The 14,960-nt window shown below is 39.1% G+C and overlaps 1 protein-coding gene across 2 annotated transcripts in view; it reads right to left on the bottom strand.

Annotated features, from left to right (window-relative positions):
* Window positions 1–1,030: 1,030 nt before the first annotated feature.
* The window catches only part of MEGF10 (multiple EGF like domains 10), a 74,907-nt gene continuing 60,977 nt past the window's right edge, over window positions 1,031–14,960 (bottom strand). The window contains exons 16-24 of one of the 2 annotated variants that reach the window (XM_009648956.1): window positions 12,898–13,026; window positions 11,068–11,196; window positions 8,382–8,510; window positions 7,665–7,901; window positions 6,251–6,378; window positions 5,958–6,081; window positions 3,958–4,002; window positions 2,156–2,362; window positions 1,031–1,191 (exon numbers count right to left, since the gene is read on the bottom strand). In XM_009648956.1, coding sequence (XP_009647251.1) covers window positions 1,031–1,191; window positions 2,156–2,362; window positions 3,958–4,002; window positions 5,958–6,081; window positions 6,251–6,378; window positions 7,665–7,901; window positions 8,382–8,510; window positions 11,068–11,196; window positions 12,898–13,026 — 1,289 coding nt within the window. The remainder of the gene's footprint in view (window positions 1,192–2,155; window positions 2,363–3,957; window positions 4,003–5,957; window positions 6,082–6,250; window positions 6,379–7,664; window positions 7,902–8,381; window positions 8,511–11,067; window positions 11,197–12,897; window positions 13,027–14,960) is intronic. The other variant, XM_035888695.1, reaches the window with a different exon arrangement.

Here is a 14,960-nt window from a genome sequence, read left to right on the forward strand (position 1 = left end):
TACATCAACTATAAAAAAGAAAAGGTGCCTTTTTAGCAAGTATGCACAGAGATTGCTTAGTTATTTCTAAGAAAAAAAATCAGAACACTTTACTATTTTTATCCTATATTACAGTCATTATTACTACCTGTTTATAAAATGTAAACCTTTCTTGCAATTAAGATTTACAGCAGTCATCACCTTTGTCCACTCCTTATATAATCAGTCCATGGTGACAAAAATAAACTGATTTAATTTACATATTTTAGGAAGTAATTACTGATATGTTATGGATTATTAGTGGTGTATGGCAGAAATAGTGGTCAGAACTGCAACATATGGAGTTGAATGGTGGCAAAAGATTTGTTGAAGACTGGTGCTGGCTCTGGAGTACCAAGAGATCTTGAGGCATCATAAAATATTGATGTATGTGATGCTTTTATCTCCAAAACTATTCAAGCAAAGTACACTCACCACCAGCAATGGACAAAAAAGCCTGATGATCGATTTCCCAAACAACTGCAGTATTGTGCTTACTTATCCCCATCAGATCTTGTTTCTTAATATGTCTTGACTAAAGATCAAAATGGAAGGTATAATTTGGCAAGGCAGTTTTTCTTCTACATAACTAGTGAATCAGATCACCTGTACAAAGTGGTATTTGGTAAATTGCACTGTCCTGGGAGCATTGCTACTCTGAAACATGACAAACATGAAGTCTATATTGAAAGTCGCTGAAATCGGATGTTATCAAAACTGATCTGCAAACTACTATTTTTAAGCCAGTATATTACAGTATAAATGTGTGGTATACCTGTTTTCTATAAAATTTACTGCCATGAAAAAATGATCAGGATCCCCAGAATGTGGCATTTGTCCATCTGTCACCTGTACACACAATACAAACCTCGTGTTGAGATACTGTTTAATGTACAGCAATTGTCTGCTGGACAGATTAGGAGCCAAGTATGATGGTACACTAGAGGAAGGAGCACAACCATGCCACTTTGCCCCTTGAGAGTCCCACTGTGCTACACATAAGCTTTTGGGGTCATTCACTGCTGACCTCCTTCGTAGAGGATGTGGGGCTATCTCGAACTGGTAGCAAGTCATAATGACATGGAATATGGCTGTTTTTTGGAAGATCGTAAGGATCCTGGCTGAAACGTCCACTGCTGCTGAATGCTCCCTGGACAACACTCACCGTAGGTTCTGTGATAAAAAAAGAGAACATACATTTATGTCTAGAAGCAGCAAACAGAAGGCAAACACTATTACGTTTCAGTTTGCATTACAAAATATCCTCTCCTTTCTGCTTCAATATAAAGATTCCTTGTCATGCTGAGTCCTGAAATGCAAGTGTAGAAACAAAGGTTGATGTTAAGGTGTTTTGGCTTTACACTAAGTTACACCTGTGGGCTTGCAGCAGGGCCCTGCCGTGAGCATATTCACTGACAGAAGCAAGTGAACCAGCATCTGTTCTTTGAGTGTGAACAAACTAAAAGAACGCCCAAATTTGGGGCATTTAATCAAGATTTTACAAAAATCCCTAGAAACACAATGGGGATTTTGATGGATTTCGGAGGAATCTCTAATTGGGCACAGAAAAGGAAAATGGTATCCTGTGACATCTGACACATGCTTTATTCCAGTCCAGAGACCATAAGGATAACTACCATTCCACAAGACCCCAAAGTTTTCTGTAACTAAACTACAGTAATGCAGTAACTAGATAGGGCCCATATCAGTGAAATACTACATCTGTGGGTGAAGATGCTGCTTTTTTTGATCAAGAGGAGGAAGCATTTTCTATCCCTCCCATACACTTACTCCAGCTGTGTTCAGTACTCAAGAGCCTAATCTAGAGTTGAATTATACTGCAATAAAATAATCTTATTTTATGCTTAAATAAAGGCTTTCAAACCTGGGAAATTCAGAGGTAACTAGATTATAGAGCAGAGATGAAGGTATCTCAAACTCTGTTCTGGAGAATTACACCACTTATCTCAAAAGAATAAGGCTGTTGTTATAGCTTCGGAGCAGAAAATAGAATCTGGACGCATCATCATCTTTTTCAGTGATTTTTCATGTGTTTTGATTAAACTGATTAAAAGAAAAAAAGTGCTGTGCTCTTTGTTCTTAGCTATCAACATCTAGAGGTAGATTTTGTACTTACCAACTTCATAAACGTTCTTATTGGCTGAAGCAGAGCCGGCGATCTCAGCATATGGGGAATCCCTGCGTGCTGGTGACTTCATTTCAACGTATCCACATTCTGAACTTTTTGGTACAAGAGCTGGTGGGTCTTTTATAGTAGCGTATGGGTTCTCAGAACTACTTAATGAGCAGTTACTCAAATTGTATTCTGAGTTCTTCACTAGATCTGCAAAAAGGAAAACATATTACTTGCTCAAGCATGCTACATACAATGGACATTGCTACTAAACAGGGCATGCTTTAATTTTGAGTTCTGAAAAGGCACTTATAAATTAATATTTAAATGGAAACTAGTCATAAAACTTCAAAATAGTTACACAGCAATTAATGAAAGCAACTTTACAGCTATGCTCTTTCATGGGCTTGATCTTGCCATCAGCAAGTTCTTGTTGCAACGTCTGAGGACCTTCAATTCTGGTTAAAATAGCAGCTAGTGTTAAATACAGATAATGTGTAGAATCAATTTATAATAGGCACTTCAGAATACTTTTTGCCTTTCCAAGTGCTGAACTCCAGTCACTATTAAAATAAATGGTCCTAGACTGTTCCCAATAGCGATGTCTGTGCAGACAGTAAGGTGACTTCTAGGGATGGCCTGTTCAGTGCAAAGTTTGAGTGTGCAGCCACACTAAAAGAGTAACCAGCTTACAAGTTTCTGTAAGGTCCACACAGAAGAACTGGAAAGGAACCATCAGGTGGCTTGTCACTTTAGGATTTAACTGAAGGCCATATAACTGTAGTTTAAGAGAAGATATATTTTCTTATGCTGGGAAGAGATTTTGTGGTGTCCGTGTTACTCTGTTCTCTGTGTTGTTTTGTGATATGCTGTGTTATTTAAGCTTTAGAGCTAAGACTTTCTCAGCTTGTTCCCAACTCTGAATATCCAGCATGAGACTGACCTTGGTGAACTTGTCAGTGGATAGGTGCTTGTAACGTTGTGAGTCCTTTAAGATATTTTAAATTGGGTTTCCCCTAATCCTCCAAACCCAGGAAATCAGGTGTAATAAATCACTCCTTCAGCTTAATTGTCCTGTGTTCTACACAAGGTGACAAACCAGCTGCTTTTGTCTACATATACTCATTATTCATATGGACTTAGCTACACTTTTTTCATTGTTTGTATATCCAGGTGTTCCAGTCACCCTTGGCATACCTTAATCGTACAATAGTGACACACACCAGTGTGGTCCAGTATAAAGTCTTAAGAGAAAACTGGGTAATTCAGAAGATCAAACTATCACCACCATGAATTTCTGAAGCTTTTTATTCCTCTCTATGTATTTGTATTTGGATATACTTTCCAAAGACCCTGCAGTGAATGTAATGAAGCACTGCAAGCTTGTAGTCGTGCAGTCCTGCATTGACCATGCCAGTTGTAAGAGGAACTGGCTCTTTCAAAGCCTTTCATCAGAGGCAGCATATGTCCTTATCTGGCTCATTAGGCTGAATTCAACAGCCATCCCCTTCTGCTGTCTAGAATAGAGCCATTTTGTGACTCAAGCATTACAGAAACATTTGATGTATGTGACACATAGGGGACTTTGAAAGGCTTGGTTTGTTGGTTTGGAGTTTTTTTAAAACCCTCCCCTCAAAAAAGAAAAAAAACAACCGCAAACAAACTTCATGCATTGATTCAATGTCTAGGAGTAATTTAGTCCGAAATTATATTATATTCTCTTCACATGGAAACCAAAGATAATTTAGCAGAGTAAACTGAATATCTACATCATTTCATCTAAATGCATCAGAAAATAACCTCACCTTTCAGGGACTTTCCCAAATATCCCCTATCAAGTCCAAAAGCACCTGAGAAAAATTATATAAAAAAGAGTCGTTTTAAAATCAAAGAAAAGTGATTAGGTAACAGCTTCTAAAGCTTTAAAGATTGCCTTGGGACTAATTTATACCTTAGCCAAATGATGCTCTTACAAGTACTCTGAAACTGCCCAGTATATGGTTACGGAAGCACTGTTATTATTTGCTTGCACATTTTCAAACAGTAGCTTCCTGAACAGGGAAGGTGGATAAGGTCATAGGGGACAATTAAACTATCTAATTCAACCTCACATATGTCACAGGCCACTACATTTCCCCCAGTTACTCTTTAATGACCCTAATAACTGCAGTTTGATTAAAGCACGTTTTTTGTCTGGATAAAACATATCTAACAGAAAGGCATCCCATCTTGACCTGAAAATCTCAGGGTATGCAAAGTTCATTCCAATTCTTGCTTCTTTGCTTCCAAAGTGAATCACTCCCATTGTGCTGTCCAGGGTCACTCTGTTCCCGTCCCTTGACCTGCAGGAACGGCCTAAACACCAAGTGCCTAAGTCTACAGGTTTGCAATTATCTGTTAGTAACAGATTTCTCTCAGTACAGATCCCAGTATAAACATCAGCAATCAGCAATGCCTGACAACTGTGTTCAGAGACCTGGCACTTACCTGGTTACCAATCCATTTAAATAGCTTTGACTGATACTATGGAGTGCTGATTTTTTAAATCAGATTGTATTGTCGTACTATGCTAGAAGCTTTACAATAACCTAAAATTATTTTACCTCTACAATATCTCTATAAACAAAATTCACAGCTTCCAAGAATGAAATTATATTATTTGAAGAGACCTGAACCAATTAATTTTATTCCTACCCCCTCTTTATTTATTAGATCTTATGTCAGCTTTTCTGTTGGTTTTACCAAGACTAATGCCCAGGTCACCAGCCTAGAGTTACCCAAGTAATACCATTTGATATTCTAGAAAACAGACATAATATCAGCATTCATCCAGTCCTCTAGAATCTCCCTGCTACTCAAGATCTACTGCAGTGGGTCAACCACATCCAGTATCTCTGAGGAGTCTTAAGTGCTAGTACAAATGCTCTAAGAAAATGTGAAGTTGAACATTGAGCATTATGACTGAAACCCTTTTCTAAAAAAAACCCCAAAAACCAAACAGATCTGAGCCTGAATTGTGGTTAGACCAAGGTTGGGGGATGAGCAAGAAAACAACCAATACTGCTGCATACTGTTGTTCTGATTCTGATACTGATAAGGACCAGAGATGAAGTTAATTAAATGATCTAAATTATACTGGCACTGAAAGTCCCTTTTAAGGCTTTCACTGGTCAGAGATATGGTCAGTGCAACCCACCCTTTCTGGAATGCATGAGATTGGCAAAGGATGAAAAGACAACAAAAGATAGCATAAAGCAGGATACAGCAGCTCTCACCACTTCTTGGGATTTTTTCTTCTTAAGGACAATGCTCTGTCTTTTAGCATACAGGAGGCTTAGCTCAGAAGATGCTCCTAGAATTTACATTTGAAGCAACTCAGATGATGAGAAACTACTTTTTAAAGCATTGATTCCATTTGGTGGGAATTAAAAAAGGATATATGAAACCTCTCATTTATTTAGTAAGAATATGTAATCTTGCTACAGCAGATCCTCATTGTACAATACCCATTGTTTTATTAAACTAATTAATAAGTAAATCTTTTTATAAAATTAATATGAGGTATTTTGCATATTGTGTCTGCACTGGGCATCAGACTGATTCACTGTTCCTCACAAGAAGTCACTTTTTTATCTCTAAGGGTACTGCCTTAAAGGAAGCTCCAACCCATAACCCTGAACCTCACACACAGTCTGACAAGCCTGGCATTACCCTGAGTGGAGAATCAGGAAAACATCCCTTTTTTCCAATCCATCCCAAACACAATGAATAACATTCACATTCTCCTCCTTTGTTTTTTTCTCACCAAGCTCATTGAGGTAGCCACCATGTTTCCAGTCTGCAGGCAGTGTTCCTGTGTAGTCCACGACAGTGCCTCGTTTCCCAGGTTCCACATTTTTAAGGTTCACAAACAGCTGATTGTTTTTTGCCTATTTCAAAGAAAGATAGGTGATAGAAACTGAAACTGATGGGCAGTTGCTGAATTTCCAGGTGATAATCAGGGAAAGCAAAAATAAACCAAATATAAAACACTAAGGAACAAAGTAAAATAAAACAAAGGCTAATTTACACAGAAGTATACAGATTTTTATGCTTTACCTTTGCCAGGGTCAGTCTGTCCATGTTGTTGACATGAGGTGGGGTAGTGCATTGAGTTAGAGTATGATAACTAGGGTTAGAGAAATAGTGACTGTTGGCATTTCCACCATTACTGTGAGGGATGGTTTCTGAAAAGAAAAAGAAAGGAAAATTAAAAACTAAAACCAGCATGGCATTTCTTTCTTAAGATATGTTATTGACAGTGCTGCACTGATTTCAGAATCTGATTTAGAGTTTCCTGGGGAAAAAAAAAAAAAACACCTAAAAATCTCACATTCATGTAATGAAATTAGAGATACAGAGCAGTAACTGACTAGTCATGTCCTCACTTCCAGCAAAGAGCAAGGGTTACTTGCTAATTTCTCTTTCTGATGTGGTCCCTTGCTCTCTTTTGCCTCTGCAGTCATAGCATTGTCCTAATTACACGCACTTTTACCATCAAGTACACAACAACATTTTCTGGTGCTTCAAGAGCACCACCAACTTTGCTTTTGGCTCTGACAACTGTTTCTGCTTTCCTCAATTGCAGCGTGCAAAAGACAGCATTGCCTGAAGTTTCACATACCCATTGCATCCCAACTCACATGCACTTTCTTAGGCTGAAAACTCCTGTTCTGTTTCAGGAGCATTGCTCCTTCCCTTTGGTTGTTTCAAACTCAAGCCACTCTGCTGTCTGCCTCTCTACAGAATCTTGCTAGTGTGAAATCCTGATTTTCTAGAGCTATAGCAGTCTTTCTGTACTCAAGCTGTTGGCATTGAATTTAAAGCCTCAGTAGAAACCGTATGTTGCCACACTTTCCAATTCTGTTTAAATATAAGCACAAAGGACTAGAAATGTCCACGCTTCCCATGTTTAATGGAGAAAAACACTTGAAGGTGCAAAATGCTTACACAGTAAAAAAGACGTCTATGGTTACTTGTTCCTTACTATTAACACATTTTACCAGGGCATCAAAAGCAGAGATTAAAAGACTATGATGCAGAGCAAGCTAATCAGCTATAGATGCTGGGGCAGCATCCTTCTGAACTTGGGTGAACTGTCTCTGATAGCTGAAAGGTAAGCACACAAGCCCACCATCGCATCCCACTGGTCTCGTTTGCCAGTTCACCAGCACCACTGTCAGTGTGGTCTCAGGGGCTGCTCCTCTGCGAAAGGCAGTGGAGAGCAGTGTCTCAGTCTTCCTAAAGACGGAAATCCCTCCCTGCCTCTCTTTCCAGGAAGGCTTCCTGGGCAGAATTGTAGATATCCTCTTTGAAATTTTGTTCCTGCTCACAGCAACCCTCACTAACGTGAAAAGGTGAAACATGCACATTCAAGCCCTGTTAGGGGCAGGTCGGAACCCCTTCAGAGTTCAGCTAAAAAAGCACACAGTCAAGAGATGGAGAAAACCCCCCTGTTCTACATGTCACTCACCTGAAATGGTGTAATCTGCATTGATGACCCTCATGGCAGGGGTATAGGTCACTGCAGGCATATTTGTTTCTTTTCCTTTCTGCTTATGTCTGTAAATGATGAACAGCACTAGCAGGAAAAGGACAACCAGGACAAGAATGATGATGCCTGCTATAGCCCCTATCTGGTAAGAATCAGCAGGGATGGCAGTACTGGTACGGCTTAAACTGTTCAAGTTTCCCACTATAATTACACCAGCTGAAATACAAGAAGAAATGAAAACATGTGGCATAAATTCAGAGGTTCATGTGTCGGGAGCAAACAGTATTTCACTTCTAAATCTTTCTGCTAATTTAACAGCGTTTAATAATGCCAAAACAGAACTATGTCAGAAACCAATGTGAAGACAATCCTAGGTTTAAAGAAAAGCATTCATCTTCTTCACAGAAAGAGGTATTTTCATGGAGTTGAAAAAGTAAGAACACTCTCTAGGCAAAAGCACAGAGCAGGTAAAGCACATGGTCTCCCAGCAGCTTTGGACAGCATAGCACAGTAAACTGTCACCGAGGCATCTAATACTTACAAAATCTACAGAACACATATAGTTTCATAGAATGGACTATTTAAACACACATGCCTTATCAGATTAATGTAATGGGTCATAGGGATGGCATTTAATAGGTTAATCCAAGTTTTATATGCAACAATTACAGTAATTTTATAGCATCAAGGCTTTACCTTGATCACACCTGGCCCCTTTCCAGCCTGGGCTGCAGTAACATGTTCCCGTGATGTGGTCACAGGTTGAGTTGTTCAGACAGTCACAAAGCTGACGGCATCCATACCCATATGTACCTTGAGGACATTCTGCACAAAGTAAGTGCAAATAAAAATCAGGCATGGTCAGTACTACTTAAATGTTTTGGTATTACAGATCTACAGCAGCATACATTTGTTTCTAACCCCATACATTTTTGTGTATGGCCAGCAGATGGCAATGTGTTATTAGTGGTATACCTTTACAGAAAAGATTTTCTTACAGAGGACGTGTGTGCGCATGTGTGCAGGAAAGGAGAAGGAAAAGGAGACGGGAATTGTATTCGGAAGTGATTTTCCTTTACTTGTAATGTTGCTGGCACTAAGGCAGTGAAATTAGGAAAGAAAAAAAAAAAAAAAACCAACCCCCCAAAAGATTAGAAGGGTAGAAGGCAGTGAAGAAATAGACAAAATGTGAACAAAGTGCCAGTTCTACACCAGAATGTCAGATCTTCCAGGTTATGCTGAACCCAGTCCTTGAGAAATCAAGTAATCATGTAAGTGGAGCCAGGCATCTGGCTGGTGTCATGTCATATGACAGATGTGCTGATGTGGTAAAAGAAAAGAGATAAGGGCCGTAAGAATGAGTCAAATATACACCACGCATTTATATAAAAATAAAATTGTTCTTAGGCTGCTAATACCATACTTTGATACTGTACTGTATACATCAAGAAACTACATACAGGAGAAAAATGCTAAATTATGAAAAATAAGCTAATTGGTAGAGTTTTACATGATTATTTTCTCTCCCAGAATGACTTGAATATAAAAATTAATTACTGATCAAAGTGTCTCCTACATCATGTAATTAGCATAGTAGAGAATCATCCTACACTGATAAAAATTATTTCTTTCACACTGCCACCACTGTTACTGTGTGGCTTGTTACATTATCGTAGTTCTGATGGTTTGCGGAAGTGTGGTATTTCTTCACCTTCTGAGGCTCAATTTTCTGAAATCTCTCAGGATTTTTGTTAACTACATGAATTTGTCTTTCTTTTTGTCTTTTTAAAAAAATCTAACTCATCTTTGACGTATTCCTAATACAGAATAATTTACAAGATCATGTGACACAATAGGTGACAGATAAATGTTCTTGAAGTCTTGATGAATCCAGACTCAAGTGGAATTTTATGCTTATATACCTTCTCCTTATCTTGGTTACATTCAGTAAAACAAGGTTATAACTACTGAAGTCAATGGCTGGGCAAAAAGCATCATGTCATAATATATTTTGGCATTTTGAAACCTGAATTGGAAGGAAAAGTCAATTTTTAAAACTGACGTTCAAATTCAGAGATACCAAAACATTTAGTTCAATATTGTTAAATCACTATTATCAAATTGTAGGATAAAATATAAAATCTATAATATATAATAATAAGGTTAGTTTTGCCAAGGTATTTGGAATTTTTTAATATTGTGACATCAAGAGAGGATCTTAAAAAGTTTATCTTTTCCTAAACATTATTGCTCTTTTGAAGTGAAACACTGAAAACATCAGGGTAGAATAAGAAAATTTAAATAGCTAGTAATTACATGTTGCCAGCTATTATTTCTTTGAAATAAATATATTCCTCTAAACCGTTCAGATTTTGTTGCACCTGTATTTTTCTTAGGAAAAAAATATCCACTCCCAAATTTTTAGTGGCTCTACCATAGATGTTGACCTGCCTTAGAAACATAGGTCCTGTTGCAGCTGGGGCCAGACCCACTGCTGAGGGAATAAAGTGTGTCTATGGGGAGGGTAACCTCCCCTCCCTCTGTCACAGTGCTGCCAGGTGTGACAGACACCATCTCGGCCACTGCACAGCCCTTTAGACCCAGAGGCAGCTAAATCAGTCCTGGTTACAGGTAATACACAGCATCCTCCCCACATCAAAAGCAAAGCCCCGTGCATGACCTTGATGCCAAGGACAGGTTTAAACCTTCGCAGCAGTAGGTTGAATGGATTGCTTTGCACTGCAGTGTAACGCATGAAGCATGGGAGCACCACTCTGTAATGTTAGCAAAAGTTGGACTAACAGTTCTGTGCTCATTAGCCTGATTATTCTTTTATTGTTCTACAGTGTTATACTGACGTCAGTGGTGTTACTCTTGATTTTCTTGGGTGAAGAACCACACACATACGAAAACAAAATGCCATCTATTATGCTCTTATAATGTTGTAAACCCACACTGCAAAGATTAATTTTATCCCCTAGGATTGATGTGGTACTTCTTATCTTTAGTCCTCTAACTATTAGTTTCCATTGTGGTTTACGCTAATGACAATTACTTGGATTCATTTGTTACTTTTATGTGACAGAGTCATTGGGGCTTTTTTAGCCTGATGTCCAAAGTAACTAGAATGTAGCACAAATGCTTCTTACTCCTAGCTACAAATTGAAAGAAACAGCCATCAGAATCATCTTCAGTCTTAACAACTAATTCTGTGGGCTTTTATCTGTTGGAAAAAGCTTAGGTCCAGCTCCTGAAGCTCTTTCCCCACCAAAATTCCCACTGAAGCCAAGAGGCTGCATCACAAGACTGGCCAAAAGAACAGAGGGGCGGCTCGGGGTTCAGCGTTAGCTATCAGGGCTGAAGAGTTCCCGCCCCTACTCACTCTGCTCGCAGTGCTTCCCCATGAACCCTGTGCGGCAAGTGCACTGCCCGCTGATGTGGTCGCAGTCGGCTCCATTCTGACACTGGCATGTCAATGCACAGTCCTTCCCGTAAAACCCCAGGGGACACCCTGCAACACAAGGAGGGGGAGGGGGAAAGGAGTGAAACAACAGCTCCAGAAATAAAAGGCAAACGTTCTGGATAAGTATGTTATTGAGAAGTCATCACTGTAGCCCCGCTACTCAGCATGACATTTTATAAACACAATAGGCCAAGGCCTACCCTATTTAGGTGGTTTAAAACACACACTCGGCAAAAAAACTACATAAAAACGGTGCTGGGCAATTGTGCGGACAGCAGACATTCAGAAGAAGGCAGCAGCAAGAGGGGCTCCTCGAAGAAACGGGTTTAAGAAGATACTTGAAGGAGGAGAAACAGGGCAGTCTGTGAGCCAGAGCAGGGAGTCTGTTCAGTGATGAATGAACCTTTGGACATATTTTCTGCACAGTTGATGTTGAAGCATAAAAAAATAAAAATAATAACATATTGTATCTCAGCTCCTCACAAAGACGCCATTTCAGTATGAAGAAGACGCATCACCGCAGAGAGATCATTTTTCACCAGCAGGAAGCAAAATAACCACGATAGCTGGCAGCTGAACCGGTATAGTGAATGTCTTCCAGAGCTGCATCCATATGGCCCTACATTATATCTGTTATTTCCTGCCACTATGACATTATTCATCTGAAAAAGGAGAGCTCTGATTTTATGAAAAAAAATGTATTTTAACACTGAATGCAAAACACAGTCAGCAGTCTTATTTTTCTTGAGTTCAAAGATAATGGTTGTGCCCAGATTACAGACAGTGGGGGTGCCTGGATTGAAGATTAACCAATTGAAGCTGTAATATGATAAAGATAAGAAGCCAACTTTTTCACTGTCTCTCTCTAACAAATGCTTATTTCTCAAACTTTGTATGAACTCTTACCCAGCGTATAGTGAGTGCCATACACCTACACTCAGTCACTGCACTGCTTGTATTTTTATTTTAATGAAAAGCTCTTGGAAACAGTAACGGTATTAATGTATTAATTACATGAAGAAAATTCCAAAACAAATTATAAAATTAGAGTCTAGTGAAGTTAAGTTTCTAAGTTCCAAATAAAAGAGCTTCTATACCAGTATTTGAATTACAGGTGCTGAGCTACAGCTCTTGTTGCAATTGCCCCCAGGAAGAAGCTATTACAGATAGGAGGTGTACAGTATGATCTCTTTGCAGGGACAACAGGGACTGTGCCTTGGTAGACCACAGCCATGGCTAAGCTAGAAGGTATTCGCATGGCTTCAGTCAGCTCTGTTATTTTACAACCTTGGTTGCTGGGTCCCTCCTGCTAGAGTCTTTCTTGGGGAGGTTTCAAGAGAGGGCAGGAGTGAGGTGGCACCATCATCCTGCCACGTGGGGAATGCCCACAGAGCTGACACCATCCATGCTACAGACTGCAGCCACAACTGCACATTTGCAGTGGCAGCATATGAATGTCAGTGCCATTCATTCTGCACACGACAGACTCTTCCACAGGGATGCCCGGCTGTGGCCAAAAGTTGTCATCCCTGAAGAGAAGGCTGAAGATAAGCCCAAATGTAGTGGCCAGCATTCTGCCAGTGCTTACACAGGGGCCTTCCCTGCAACCATGGAGGTAACGTGTTGCATCTTCTGGATGAAAAAAGGCCCAGCAGCACAGGAAGAAATCAATGAATAAAGTGTGAAAATACTGAAGGAAAATTCTGTCATTGATCTGTAGACTAAGAATAGATAACAAAAGTCACTTACTCTGTGTACAGTACAGGCCAGTCCACCCTGGGGTACATTTGCACTCCCCATCGTAGGCACTGCAGTAAGCTCCATTATGGCAGTTGCACGTATGGATGCAGTTTGGTCCCCAGTGGGAAGGCGGGCAAGCTAGAACAACCCAGAGAAATTAATTAATCTCAAATGACAAAGATCCTTGATACCCATGAATAGAGCTACTTACATTCACATATGAGCACTGCTTCAATTGGGGTTTGTTGTTTTTCTTTTAAACGCATTTTTTTTGGCTGCTCCATTTTTAGCAAATGGCCACAGATACTTTTTTTTTTAAGCTATGGAATCATTTTACTCTAGGTAAAAAGTCGTAAAAAAGATTAGATGTGTGAAAGAAACCAGTGATATTTACTTGATACTCAGTAACTAGGACATTCACAGCAGCTTTCCCATAGCAAAAGCCATGTAAGTTTCCATTCTTAATTTGTTTTTTAATCTGAAAACAGTTCAACTGAGCACAGTCAAGGCGATAAGCCTTTCAAGCCTCAAAAGTGGGGAACAGAGAAGGTTGAAACACATCTTTTAACCTATATCTTTAAACCCAATACTAAGCTTACTTCTTGTATTTCCACTGTTCGATTCTACATAATTGCCTGAATGTGGTGCATATAATCAGGACTGTACCTTAATCAAGTTAACTCCGTTGCTTCCATGGGTCCATTAACCAATATAATATTTCTAAAAAAACAAGTAATTATCTATAAAGTGGAGATTTTTTTTCACTCACAATCATGTCAACATACTATGAGACAGAATTTTACTGACTGCTTTGAAAATGTCACGGTGAATGAATTTGATGCTATGTGCTGCCATTAGAACAGTGAAGTGGTTCCAATATGCTAATTACTATTCCGAGACAGCAAAAGGTAATTTCTTCATGTCAGAATATCACCAAGTGCAAAGCGCACCCTAAGAATAGCCCCTTTCTGCTGATTAGGATTCACATTCTGAGGTTTTTATTTGTTTCTTTAGTAGAGATGCATAATTTAAAAACAGTTTTGTGGAAGTACAACATAAGTATTTCAAGGAGAGAAGAAGCAGGTCAGACATGGAAACCTTAGCTTTATTCTTGTGTAAGTTTAAAAAGGCTGATAACTCCTTATTGTTGTGTACTGATTTGGTTGTCCAGAGACCTGTCTGAGAGCAATAAAAACTCTTGAATCCTTTAAATGTTTGCATAGTGACTCATCTATGTGTGGGATGTATTTTTGCACAGTATTATCTTTGCCCAAATTTCACTTCCTTAAGAAATATACTATGTTGTGTTGAAAAAAAAAAGTACTACATTTGTTATTTGCTCTTTCCACTTCAGTTCTTTTTTGTTTGAAATTAGTGGACTACTAAGAAAGAATGTAAACCACATACAGACGAAAGGTTAGAAGTTTCAAAAAGGTCGCCAGTTCCAAAAGAAATTAATGGAATCATTATTTTCCATGTGAACGAAAGGCCTTTATACAAAGCAAATAAACTTCCTCTGTTACGGTCCATGAGCACAGCCTCAATAGACGCTTCCATTCATATTGCTGGCACCATTTTCTTGTTATTGATTCAGTGAGTAAGTCCCTCCTCCTCCTAAATACCCCTATTCTGCTACTCTTCCAACTACCTACTTATTTTACCATAAAAACAGGGACCTTTGTTGCTACTGGCTTCCACAGGAACAGGCCCAAGATTTATTTTGGTATCATATTGAGTTGCACATGCTAATCACTTCACAGAATTTAGCCAGCAAAGGTTTTTTTCCAAATTGACCAGATGTTACATCGTACTGGTACAGAGCCAGTTAACCTGGACCAGTCAAACCGTAAATTATATAAACCAATGAAGCATGTTACTAGGAAATGCACCTCCCTGGAAACCCCAGCTCAATGTCTTTTGAATTTTGGCATATCAGGGTCTGGTACAGCTTCTTTTATTCATAAAAATGGGTTGACTGAAATTTTGGCATACATGTATTTCAGGCTGTATTGATTTTGGTACCTTACAACACTGGATATGCTTCTTGTGAGAATTTTGCTTCAGATATTTCT

The sequence above is a fragment of the Egretta garzetta genome, unplaced genomic scaffold (genome assembly GCF_000687185.1).
Source record: "Egretta garzetta isolate BGI_Z169 unplaced genomic scaffold, ASM68718v1 scaffold541, whole genome shotgun sequence".
Lineage (NCBI taxonomy): Eukaryota > Metazoa > Chordata > Aves > Pelecaniformes > Ardeidae > Egretta > Egretta garzetta.